The sequence below is a fragment of the Nannobrachium achirus genome (genome assembly GCF_963921795.1).
Source record: "Nannobrachium achirus genome assembly, chromosome: 10".
In the NCBI taxonomy this organism is placed as follows: domain Eukaryota; kingdom Metazoa; phylum Chordata; class Actinopteri; order Myctophiformes; family Myctophidae; genus Nannobrachium; species Nannobrachium achirus.
Window position 1 is genome coordinate 32021218 of NC_137819.1, and position 14007 is coordinate 32035224.

The 14007-nt window shown below is 41.7% G+C and overlaps 2 protein-coding genes across 2 annotated transcripts in view; both read left to right on the forward strand.

The window, feature by feature from the left end:
• The window catches only part of trappc9 (trafficking protein particle complex subunit 9), a gene marked incomplete at its 3' end in the record, with an annotated part of 422586 nt that overhangs the window by 362975 nt on the left and 45604 nt on the right, over window positions 1-14007 (forward strand). The window lies entirely within an intron of this gene.
• Window positions 6608-7516, forward strand: LOC308292317 (beta-1,3-galactosyltransferase 2-like; the record flags this gene model as incomplete). The annotated part of the gene is made up of 1 exon (XM_080734633.1): window positions 6608-7516. One exon carries the CDS (start codon window positions 6608-6610, stop codon window positions 7514-7516), a length of 909 nt encoding a protein of 302 aa, XP_080590759.1.

A 14007-nucleotide genomic window follows, 5' to 3' on the forward strand; every position in this document is an offset into this window, starting at 1 on the left:
TCCTAAAACTTTGATAGCCCCACAAGTATTGTGTGTGTGTGTGTGTGTGTGTGTGTGTGTGTGTGTGTGTGTGTGTGTGTGTGTGTGTGTGTGTGTGTGTGTGTGTGTGTGTGTGTGTGTGTGTGTGTGCGTGTGTGCGCGTGTGTGTGCGTGCGTGTGTCTACTATCATTCTCCCCTCATATACAGTGTAGAAAGATAGTCCCCAGATAACCCTGTAAACGTGTATGCATGTGTGCGTGTGCTTGCACGCGCACACATCTCACGCTCCGTCAGAGCCAACAAAGGTAAATGGCGGCACCAGTTCTAACCCGACGCCATTGTCTCGGCTGGCATCATTCACGCTTCATTGCGGTTCTTGTAATTATCGCGGCATTAGTGACTTTTTTAACTAACTTTAATTACCAGCCTTTCCCTCCGCATTGGAGAGGCTGATGAATGCACTTCATTTCAAACAGGAGCACACAACACACACAAACAATGCAGATTAGCATCCAGATTTACCCTGGCTGTGCGGAGAACACTCACTTCTCTTGCTCTATCGTGCATTGTCTGTCCTGTGCAGTCTCTGGATTCATCAAGTCAATGAGCAGTGGTGGAAAGTAATTAAACACTTAAACCCCGGCGTCCGTAACTCCGTATTGTGGCGAAAGCTTTCGCGGGAAAATGGCACATTGACAAGCTCGCTAAACTGAAAATAGCCGATCTACAAGCACACAACGCCTCGCGCCGCGAGGCGTTGTGTGCTTGTAGATCGGCTATTTTCACTAGTTTTGAAAAATAGCAGATATACATGCTCACTGCGAGCTTGTAGATCTGCTATTTTTGAAATGTCGTGAAAATGTGTGCAAATCTTTGAATATAATGTATTTTTTAAGCAAACATTTGTAACTCAAATTTTGCTTCTAGGGGGTCCCTGGAACTAAATATTTTGAGATGGGAAACAGGTTTTTCAAAAAACCTTAGAGGGACTTGAAATATTCAAAGTTTTCATGATTTTTCAAAAATTGCAGATCTATACAAGCTCGCAGCGCGGCACTCGGTGCCGCACTGTGAGCTTGTATATCTGCTATTTTTCAATAGTTAAAGCACAAAATAACATTCATGGGGGGCCCGCAGTGAATCCTTGTACCCAGGGCCCAGAATTTGATGCGACACCCCTGCTTCCACCACTGTCAATGAGTCTACCAGGAGCCCATTAAATAAAGTAGATGGGTGGTTGTAGTCATTATTACTTTTGACCTTGTTCTCGCACTAACGGTTATGATTATGAAGATGTGTCAGGGATCAGTCTTATCATCAGCCAGGAAGGATCAGCAAAAGTGGCCCTCCAATGAATGCCAGTTTGCTCAATGTGATTAACAGTGAAGTCATGTAATATCTCTCAAACAGCCCAGTCAAGGTCAAACGGAATAATCTTATGCTATAGAAATCTCCTTTATTTCTGTTGTAAAATACGTCTTCAGAATCAATTTTTATTGTCATTGGATTATTATTGGATGGGACGATAGTCGTTATTGTGGTTTATCGCGATACCAAAGAAGAGATCTCACAATAAATCATATCTTAGAGATTTTAGACCAGAGATTGTCCGTCATATCCTGGACACGAGTTGAGCTCTGTACTTGGACTTATTTTTTTCTGTCTACTTTACATAAAATATTTTTGCCAAAAATAGTGGATGTACAAGCTCATATGTCCAGGGTTTTAGTCTTTGTCAAAAATCTTCAAAAACAGCAAATCTCCACAATGTGCCGACACATTTTTAGCTTGTAGATCTGCTATTTTTGCTATCTGTGATTGTTTGATCTTGCCCCTGACAAATCCATATTACATTTTTTTTTAAATAATAATCAATAAATAAATAATACAAACTAAAACTAAACCTTTTCACAAAATAAAAACATTGCAAAAACCCCTTCGAATTAATCAAAACTGACCTCAAATTGAAAAAAAAAAAATCTCTTTTGGATTTTGAGAATTACAGCGCTCAAGCAAATATCAAGGAGTTGGAAAAGTGTGGAACCTCCCAGGGTAGAGAAATGGTGGGAAAAAAACAGAGGACATGTACCTTAGGGAAAAGGTGACCTATATAATTAATGGCAGAGAAAATGCTTTCGAAAAAAGGTGGGCCCCTTATGTTTTAAATAGGGGAAACATGTCTTTTTGATTTTCTTTTTTCTTTTTCTTCTTTTTTCCTTTGGTTCTTTCTCCCTTTTGTATTCAAACCTAAAGTATTCTAGGTATACATATTAATTTAAATAATAGCAGCTTTTTCTCTGTTTTAATGAAATGACAACAATTACATAACAAAGTCTCCTCTTTTTTTTCTTTTTCAGTTTCTTTTTTGTAAAGTTCCTGTTTTACAGTTTTTTGTGTGGATTTCTTTTTTCTTTGCTCTATGTGGTGGTGGGGAAAAAAATAAAATAAAAATAAAAATACATAAAAATGTGTCAAAATGTTCCTGGGAAAAAAAAGGACAACATGTTAAAATTTTTGAAGAAAGTTTATGATGTGCATGTTTTGACACAATAAAGTATTTAAAAAAAAAAGTATATTTTTATACCAGTAAAAAAGGGGGAAAAACCAACAACTAATACATAATTTCAAAAACTATAATAACCTCTATCTACCTTTTTTTTTTGTGCAGAATGTTGGTCTATAAGGGTGACATGCTCCAGAATAGGGATGCTAGGGTTCATGTGGTTAAATCACAGTGACTGGATGTCGATACGTCTCTAACTGCTTTCTCATCAATCACCAGCTCCATAGCAGCTTCCCCCCAACACACTCCATCTCTGTCACACTACTGGAGCTGGGGTGGAAAAATACTACGTTCTTTTACTTGAGTAAAGGTGTCAGTACTGCAATGTAGACATACTCTGCTACAAGTAAAGGTCTGGAATTAAACCAAGTAGAAAGTACTAATATTATTCAGAAATTTTCGAATGTATTAAATATGTAATGATATTTTGAAAATAACAGATCTACAAGAAGACAGTGCGTCGCAGCACAACGTATTGTGAGCTTGTAGATTGTCTAATTTCAAATGGCCGAAATGTATTTAGTGCTGAAGTGGTTAATGTATGTTTTGTAATAATAATAAAAATCTACAAAGTAACTAGTGACTAAAGTTTAAAAAGTAATTGTAGTGGAGTAAAAGTACAATATTTGGCTCTGAGATGTAGAGTAGAAGTAAAAGTACAAGTTTACTTAGGTACAGTACTCAACTAAAAGTACTTTGTCACTTTCCACCACTGCAGACTAGAATCACTCTGCCTGTCACAGCGCGGCACCGAGTGCCGCGCTGCGAGCTTGTAGATCTGCTATTTTTGAAAAAGTCGTGAAAATGTGTGCAAATCTTTGAATATATGTATTTTCAAAGCGAACGTTTGTAACTCAAATTTTGCTTTATCATTATAAAAATAAATATCATTTTGGGGGTCCTTCACATGAAAAGGTTTGAGAACCACTGACATAGTAGTCTCTCAAGAACAGACTAACTGAGCTCCAGTCAAGTGAAAAGGACCTTTTCTTTGACGATGGCTGGCCAGATTGCTGACATAGAAACATAGTTTTTTTCCAAAAATCTTCAAAAGGATTCAAAAGACACTTATAGAATCGGGTCAAAATTCAAATTTTCAAGATTTTTCAAAAATAGCAGATCTACAAGCTCGCTGTGAGCTTGTATATCTGCTATTTTTTTATATTTAAAGCATAAAATATTGCGTCATAATGTGTTCAGGCCTAAATGGGTTAATAATAAATATATTGTAATATTAATAAAAAATAACAAGTAACTCAAGTTTTTTAAATAATTCTTGTGGAGTAAAAGTACAATATTTGCCTCTGAGATGTAGTGGAGTAGAAGTAAAAGTACCTCAAAATTGTAATGTACTTTGCTACTTTACACCTCTGGTATCATTTAACTACATCACATACTGCCGTACTCGGTCCAGACTAGCCCACTTGCCCCCCTCTCCTCTCCTCTCCTCCCCATCTCTCATCTCTCATCCCACCCTAGTCCACATTTCTCACGCCTGTCGTCTTGGCCGCTCCGTCATCTGTCCGCACCTCTCCTCCAGTGACCCGGGGAATCACTCCTATTCTTCAACAAAGTTAATGACCTCCGTTCCTGTCTCATCTTCCTATGCTCTCCTCCACTTTACCTTGCTCGCTCCCATTTTCATCGGGACCCCCAAACCATCTTCCTTCACTAACACTACCTGCGGGATATGGACCATAGAGTTAGATAAAAATCACACCCAGTGTGAAGTGATTGGTGCCTTTATGAGTTACTTTCATTAAGTGTCCCACGAAGTTTGGCCAATGAGCCAAGTGTGGGTCATACATACATACATATGTACGCACTACACACAGTACATACAAACACAGACTAAGCCACATGTCAGAGCAATTAATACGTTAGAAAACTAGAAGACGGATTCCTCCGCCCCCAGCTATTCATTTCCATATACACCAAACCCTTTCCGCAAAATGCGCTGTGAGCTTGTAGATCTGCTATTTTCGTCTATGGTTCCCCCCAGAAGTCAATATCATACAAAAATGTCGCAGCCCCCCCTGCAGTATCTGAGGACCGCCTCTGGGTTAAGGACCCCTGCTTTAGTGTGCATGATCGAATTTAACAAACCAAGCCGTGATGCAAAGTATCTGATAAGGCCCTGATAAAAGACTAGCAACCACTTTGGATCAGCACCATGAACTCTACATCGATGCAGGCAGTGCAGTTGATGTTGTGCTCCGCTACACAGAAGACTGTCCACATGGGCTTTTCAGGTTAATGAGTTCAATCAATAAAAACACCAAGGTGTTTCTTTTACGAGGTGTTTTAATCTTGGATGACCACAGGACTGTGGCCACCAACTTATCCCCCTGAGGCAAAACACCATCTCCTTTATTTTTTAAAAGAGTAGTTCACTCAAAAAAATATATTTTTTTTTTTCATCAATTACTTAAAGAGATTTTCTTTTGTTTTTGTCTCATTCCTGAGCCAATAATTTGCTCCACAAGACCCTTCGGTGAAGCCGGTCACAAATAAATATTCCCCAGTTGGAGCTTGATGAGTCATGTTGCTGCATATAGAGAAGGCAATAAATACATGACTTCTCTTTGTCGTTTAGTTGACTGTAAAATAAAATAAAAACTGTCCTTGTTTCCCTCTCTCTCTCTCTGGCAGTGTTGTGCAGTGCTAGGCTGGCCCTCGGGGGTGTTAGACAGCGGAAGGCAGGGCCTCACCTCGCGTTAGGTGCTGCTAACACACAGTGGGGGGTTATCTGCTGTCTCCATCCTTTTCAATGATCACACAACGGGAGCTTTTCAATTTCAAGGGGGGGAGGGAGAGAGAGAGAGGCTGCCACACAATAACTAGACATCTTTATATGAAAACAAATCCTGATATTTGACCCCCTGTCATGACGTCATATGGGTCTATCATACGGGTCTTCAATGTTTTCAGGCCAAGGACCCCTTAGTTGAGAGAGAGATGAAGCAGGGACCCCCACAACCTTTTCATAGATTCCATATAGTTTCATTGTTTGACAGCACAATCATCAGTGTATTTTGGATTCATGTCAATTTGTGTTTTCCGATATTTAACCACTTGATCCGTCAATACTTAGGCCTAATAAACTTGACCTTTCACTTTGTACTTAGTATGCTCTGTACTTAGTGTGCTCTTTTTTCCCCTCTACACCAGACCGGGGATGCCGGGGACGCTTCATACGGCGGCGATTCATTCATACTTCCGTGATCACTGGAAATGACATACATATAGAGACTAGAAAGACGTCTCAGGGCGACATGCGATTCTTGGCCATCTGGCCAGTGATGTATATGGGACCAGTTACCCATATATGGAGACCCCTGGTACCCATATATGGAGATCCATGTACTGTATATGGAGATATGCTATGAGAGCCCAAACATGCTTACTCAGTTATTCGTTATGTGAAAGTCATATGATGTCTATGACGTCTGACATCATACTCTTTTATGCCCATACATGGAGATCTCTGTCTGTTGAACCAGCCACACAGATATGGGCTGTATTGGCCATCTGTCTTGGCCTTATATGGATTCTGTTAGTGTGGTATGTGGCTGATGTGGCCTCTATATATGGGCATTCCCATATGAAGTCCTGTTAGATATGGGCTTAATATTTGATGACATCAGGGAACTTCACATGGACATAAAAGTGATTATGTTAGTGTGACATCACAGTGGAGCCAGTGCGTGATATCAGAGTGACAAACCCATTCATATAAAGACGAGGGAATCTCAGTTACAGAACCAGATCTATCGGTGATGCCACATAGATGCCAGTGACGCCCGCAAGATTCAATCTTCAAGAGATCCTCTAATATTGAGCCATTTTCACGTATCCTTTTAAGCCTCTGCTACTAACGCCATCTCTACTGTACTTGGCCACCATTGCAGCTGGTAGTGGCTTGGGCCAACGTGACCAGTCGAGCATTAGGTCTTTGTCATGGAGGAAACCCAAGACCGGGATCAACGAGAAGAAAAGAAAAGAGAAAAAACACGAGGTGGATGAAAACCTGTCTTTCACGTGTTGTGTCAGCTTCTATCGTCATGCTGGCGGTGATGGGAGTTTTGTCTTTTTACCAAATTCATGAAGACTCGCAGGCACTCGCGGGACCACCATACTTTGTGGCCTATCCCCATGACTATCGCTTCCTGGTTGACGAGCCGGGGGCGTGTCGACTGCAGAAGCCCTTGGCAGTCCTGATTGTCCCGGTGCATCCGCGCAACAGGGCCGACCGCGGCGCCATCCGCGCGACGTGGGGGAACGAGACCCGGCGCCCCGTGCGGGGCCAGACGCTGAGCCTGTTCTTCCTGCTGGGCCTGCCGACGGGAGACGGGGCCGAGCGGGTCCAGCTGGACGTGCTGGAGGAGAGCGGCGAGCACGGCGACCTGCTGCAGGCAGACTTCGTTGATTCCTACTTCAACCTGACGGTGAAGACCATGGTAATGATGGAATGGTTGGACTCCCGCTGCGCCAACGCCTCCTACGCCGTGAAGGTGGACTCGGACGTGTTTCTCAACGTGCACAACTTGGTGGACCTGCTGCTGGGGGCCCCCGCGGTCGACTACCAGACCGGGCTTCTGAATTATGGGAGACCCGTCAGAGACCCAAACCACAAATCTTACCTACCCGTTGATGTTTTCCCAGAGTCTCATTTCCCAGTCTATGCGACTGGCCTGGGCTACGTTTTGTCCTCGGACCTGCCCAGAAAGCTTGTGGCAGCTTCCAGGCACGTTAAAGCGATTCACACTGAGGATGTGTACGTGGGGTTGTGCATGAGATACCTGGGTATTTCACCCTCGTACCCCCCCACGCACGGATCATTTGAGTGGCGTGTGCCCTACAGTCGCTGTGCTTACTCCAAGCTAATAGCCACCGAATGCGGTCAAAATAACATCGACCGTATGAATAATTGGGACGACTTCAAAAGACCAGGTCCTCACTGTATGGAGTAGACGCGTCTCGCACGAGGTACAGTCAGACATTATAGAATTTAAAAGAGTAATACATTACATATTATAGTAAGACGCCTCAGCAGGGGGGCGCCCGCTGGCCTACTGGTCCAGGCACATACCACATAGGCATTGATGCCTGGCGGCGGTTGATTCCCCATCCGTGCGACCTTTGCCGCATGTCACACTCCCCATCTCTCCCCCCATTTCCTGTCAGTCTACTAGTCCTATCAAATAAAGGCATAAAAGCCATAAAACAAATCTTAAAAAAAAGAAAGAAAAAAAATATGCCTCAGGGCGACATGCAGATGGGGGTCCGTGGCCAAATACATATCAATGGGGGTATTGAGAGCGACTGCTCTAAGCTGTTCTAAACTATAAAAGACCCTCATATGGTGAGGATCAGAGTACAGAGGGAATTGAATATGGATGAGAAGAACACAACACGACGGCAGGAAAATCAGATGTAGAAGATATAAGAGGTCAGACACAGCGGTGCTCCTGGCAGGCAGTGTTTTATAAAATGAAAATCACTCCAGCGGTTCCTTGAGAGCTGAGCCGCAGCACGCCGCAAACACCATCTCCATTTGTGTTTGAAGTTCCTCTTTGAGTTCCCACTCACCAGTGGTGTAAAGCGGGGGTCTTCAACGTTTTCAGTTCAAGGACCCCTTAGCTGAGAGAGAGATGAAGCAGGGACCCCTACTACATATTGTATAAATGTGTGATGCAGATTTTCATCGGTTTCATAGATAGATTCATAGACTTGTTTGACAGCACTGTCATCAGTCTATGTTGGGTTCATGTGTATTTTCAGACATTTAACCACTTAAATCGTTGATATTTGGAAAACCTGACCTTTCACTATGTACTTGGTCTGCTCTGTTTTACTTCTACACTAAAAATAGCCAATCTACAAGCTCTCAACGCCTCACAGCGCGAGTTGAAGACCCTTGGTGTAAAGTAACCAAGTATATTTACTTAAAGGAGAAGTTCACCACTTTTCAACCTGTCTTCATATATTAGGTCCTCACTAATGTTCATGATAAAATATCACAATTTTTTTCTACTCAGTCCAAGTCTCCTAGGAGAGCTGTGGGAAGTTCAGAATCCATAGTCTTGTGACATCATCATTTTCCAAAAAAAAAAATGTAATCAATATTTTTGAAAAAAATATTTAGATTTTTATTATCGCGAGAACAATGGCTTCCACTTTAAAATTGCAATTTTTCAGGAATAGAAAGCCTGCAGTTTCTATAAGCTGGATTGACAATCGATGATGTCACAAGACTATGGGTTTCTGACCTGCCCACAGCCCTCCTCTGAGAAAAAAAAAAAGAAAAAAAAAGAAAAAAGCTATTTTTGAGTGAGGACCAATTATATGAACATAGGTTGAAAAGTGGTGGAGTGCCCCTTTAAGTACTGTACTTAACTTGAGTATTTCCAATTTTCAGCTACAAGCTCACAATGTGCCGCAATGCGACGCATTCTGAGCCTGTAGATCTGCTATTTTCAAAAGATTTTTATTCGTTTGAAAAGGGACATTGTGCATAATGAGTACTTTCTACTTTTTATACTAACATTTTGATGCCAATACTTCTGTACCTTTACTCAAGTACTGGTACTTGAGGTACCAATATGTACCCCAAAGTATTTGGGGTACACCCCCCACAAAAGGGTTTTCTGCAGACACCATAAGAGAGTAAAATTCGGATAAAATTATTCCAAATTGTTCCCAATTTCTCAAGATCTTTCAAAATGGTTCTATCAGTTCTTGGTTCTAATGGGACACACAATGCAGTTCGGACTCCAATAGCGGTGATTGAGTGACGGCTGTTTTCCGCCACAAAATCTATAAATATTAAATTGCAAGCGGCGCGTTAAGGAGGATAATACAAACCCCAGTTAAAGTTCATTGTCCTTGTTAATGGCTTTGCTTGGAAAACCATAGCTGATAAAGAGACAACTAATAGGGAAACAGTTCCAGGATGACAGAACGCTGTTCACCTTGTATGCTCTGTCTGTGATGAGACAGCTGGCATTGTTATCACTGCATTAAAGTAAGTGACGTCAGTTGCACCATATAGATACAAGGTAATGATAAAGTTCTGTCCAAGGCGCGTGATTTGCACTGCTATGTTGATTTGTATATTGTTGCTGTCGAGCAGAAACCTCCCATCTTCATATTTTAACTGTTTTAGTTTTTTGGTTAGTTAAATGACTTTTTTTATATCGATTACTCACGCCATGGAGACTTTAGTTCAATACATCTTTTAGTTTTTTGTCACATTCCTAAGACAATAATTTGATTACAATAAATTTACCCTCATTGATTCTGGATGGGGACCCAAATGTATTTGGGTCCCCATCCAGAATCAATGGGGGTAAATGTACTATCTTTCATGGCATGAGTAATCAATAAGAAAAAAAAAAGTCATTTTGAGGGTGAACTACTCCTTTGATGCCCTATTTGATCATACTACAGCGTCACACAAAAATATCATAATAACAGGTCAGCACGCCACATGTTTTCTGTTTGTCGATCTGCTACTTTTGCTGTTTTTCCACCTGAAGCATGCCCTGCGGCATACAAGTATAGCTGAGGAAACAATGTGTATACAGGCAGTACAGTGTATAGGCCCCTGAACACTCCCAAGTGCTCATAGTTGTCTGGTTTATCAGATAACAGATAAAAGTTTAGGCTTAATCAAAATGTCCATCCCGATTACTGAGTGAACGTGCTCTCAGGCTATACTGGTTGGTTGAGCCTCATTATGGAAATACCCTTCTCAATCTACATGTTATATTGTATCCTCTCCTTTTTCAATTTAGCTTTTTTTAAAACAAATACTGTACTGGAACATATACAGTAGTAATACTTAACAACTTAAGTCCTAGTTTATGCTTTGCCATACAAGCTCACAATGTAGTAGCGTCATGCTTTTGTGTTGACTTATTTTTTGTCTTTTCATTTTTCGTTTCCCTTTTTGGATAATGACAATAGTGAGGTTCTCATACAGTAAGCCATGCCCTCCGAGGATTTCTGTCCTCACCGGCACAACATTAATAGGAAAGAAGTCGTATACCACGGTGTAGGCCTACCGGTATATGAACATGAATCCTGTTGTGCAAATCGATAAATCAAATCAAATACCCACCCCCCACACACACTGCACTACACACCACAGCACACACACAGAAGACAAACATTGGTAATGATCTGGTTCTTGGAGGCAGGCTATGCTAAGCTGAACAACAGGTCAGCTGACCCAAGACCTCACCACTCATTATAGACTTGAACCGACACGTTTCAAGTGTTGGGCTGTGGGTTGAAGTTTTGACCTTGCACTGAAATCTGGAGTGGTATGCAGAGACAGAAACCGTGCGTTCATACTTACACATCAACTGCCAGGTATTAATTAATGAATTAATCTGCCTCTGCCAGGGTTTTTCAGTGTGTTTACCTTATTTTCGACGGCAACAGAAACGCACCATGTGGCCAGGATGTAAACAAAGACCACATTTTTTTAAGAAGTTAGGGTCCATAGAAAAAAGCTTGTTTTTCCCAAAAACGCAATCTGGGAAAAGAATCTGGGACAATTAGATTTGTCCAAATCCAGTAACCTAGAAGTGGAGTGGGCCTATTTTTTATTTTTATTATTTTTGGGATGACTTCATTCTCGGTTGTAGCCATGAAGCATAGAATGATTTCCTGAACGCTGTCCTGTGGAGTGCGGCAGCTGACTGGCAGAACCCTACCATACTACATAAAAACAACCTAGCGTCCTGCCAGTGTTTTTGTTCATTAGTCTGCCATAGTTTGACCAAATAACCACTATTTAATCTCATTAAAGCCACGCCACACATGGATTCTTTTGAGCACACACATGTGCAGTAGCTTAACTTACAAACAATGATGTTGTTAACGTTAGCTGAACTTAAATGAGAAGGTGTTTCACCCATCAGCTGCGGGCTACGTACAGCCCGGGACCAAAACAAAAGACACATGGCTTCCCCGAGGCTGCATGCAAACATTGAGAGTGAGTATAGCTAACCAAGAGTTTCCAAAACCTCCCGCCCCTCCCTTGTGGGAACAAAGTCCAATCGTAAAGTTATGTTAGTAAAACGCAGGTGAAGGAGGAGTAATAACGTGAGCAGACGGACATCACTCTAGCGCAGTGTTTCTCAAATGGGGGTATGTGTACGCCTAGGGGTACGCGGGGGTACTGCAGGGCTGGAGTACAGGAGAAAATGGGAATATATATTTCTATTTTACTGTTGGTTAATGACAAAACATTGACAGTCTTTGTGTGAACCTTCTCATGTGTAAATTGTTAAACCAAATTACATCAATACCTTGACTAGTACAACTGTTATTGAATAGAAAGCAATGATTATGTGCCATTATGCTGTTTTATTTTGAACATATTGGTGTTGGAACTGGACTTTTGATGTCAATTTTATAAGCAAAATGCTGTACTCAGGTGAAGGGGGTACTTGGCTTCAGAAATCAGTATAAGGGGGTACTGCACCCAAAATAGTTTGAGAACCACTGCTCTAGCGTACTGAGCGTAGCAGCAGCAGCACTTAGGGACTGTTGACTCGACACCGCAGTAATGGCGGCACGCTCCACAGGGCGGCGCTCAGGAAATATGTTTATATCTGCAATTGTTAAATAGCCAACCAATAGGGCAATATCAAATCTAAAATGACACAGATGCTTTTCCCAGTTTCAATGGGTTAAGGCAATTGAGATGTACGCTATTCATTGTATCACACTGCCAAGGCCAGCTCACAACACGCACGCGCGCGCGCACACACACACACACACACACACACACACACACACACACACACACACACACACACACACACACACACACACACACACACACACACACACACTCTGTTCCATTAACTATCACACGCAGTGACAAAGAAGTTGGAACAAGGCCGAGCTTTAGCTTGCTTTAATTATTTCAAAAGAAATCATTTGGTGTGTAAGATAATAAACAAGTCCATTCTCTCAGGCTCAAGGGTCATCGCATTTACACTAATTATGTTCACAGAGAACAGTTAGAACTTGAGTCAGTCACAACCCTTTCCACTGTGTTCTCTGTTTGAGAGTTTTTCCATTACTACTTAGCGAGTGCCCAGTGTGAAAAGGTGACGCCTCAATAAAACCAAAGACTGCTAATGGCTACAGAGGTCAATGGAACAGGCCCATTATCACCTAAGCCCTAATATAGACTTCTTTGTAAGACAAATACAAGCTTGTAACGGGGTGTGCAGAAGATGTTTTAGGGGCAGGGGCTGAAATGTCCTAAAGGGGCTCTTTCGACAAAGAATGCGAAAATAGCAGATCTACAAGTTTGTAGATCAGCTATTTTCGGGGTGCGGCCTACAATGTGGATTTATAGACGGAGGACACATTCTTTCAACATAAAATGTTGCATTCAAGTTCCGGAGAGTTCGTAAAAGACAAGTTTCCTGAATGCTGTAGGACATGGAAAGGGAGGCATTTGCATCTCCATAGTAAAAGCATGCATTCATGGTCTGGAGAGGGCCTTTTTTTACAGCAGGATAAAGGGCAGGAGCTCAAGCCCCCTTTGATGTCTATGTGTGCACGTGCCTGAGCTTGTAGATAGGCTACTTTTGTATTGTTTTTTGAAAAGCTTTTGAACTAGCTTGTCAAAGATTGAAAATCAAGTCAAAATGCGTTTGGCTTTTAATTCACACTATCTATTGCCGAGATCAGTTTTAGTTATAGCTGTTTGTTCTTTTTATCAGTATCTCTCAGAACCTACAGTAGAAGAGTGGGCTCAAACTACCAGGCCTTGTAATTGACGATTTAATTGTGTTGTTGTTGTTGAACACACTGGAGCGAATCAAAACTTACATTTCTGTTTGGCTTTTAGGCGTTGAAGTTACAGTACACAGAGATTATGACAGATAACCTAAATATACAAAAGATGTCAAAGATGAGTTTTTATTTGTGATACAGATGAATAGATAGTACATTATACTATGTTAGTTCCATTGATCCAATCCATAATGCAATCCATTGATTCATCATAAATATTAATAATAACATGCTCTGAAAATGCACCGCAGACGTTTTTTGTGATTTCCAAGTGGGCACCGATCCAGGAAATTAAAGGTTGGGAACGGCTGGCCTCGATGATACATCTCCTGAAGGCCGGCCCGTTTTTAAGCTGGAAGTTCTGCCTCATTAACACATGGGAAGCCAAGGTTTACAACATTTCTAGCTGTTGCTGCTGCCGTCGTTCACTTCCGCTTTAATTTTGAAGAGCCTCGGAGGCTTCGTGCGTGTGCACGTGAGTGTCCACTGACGATTGAGGAGGATAATCCATTTGTTTACAAACGCTCGCGAAACTAAAATCCAAACCGGGGCCGACCATCGCGGTAAAGTGTCGCCGTGAAAACAATCAGATCTCTGCTTCCCTGGCGTTCTTTGCACCTTATTCATAGATAAA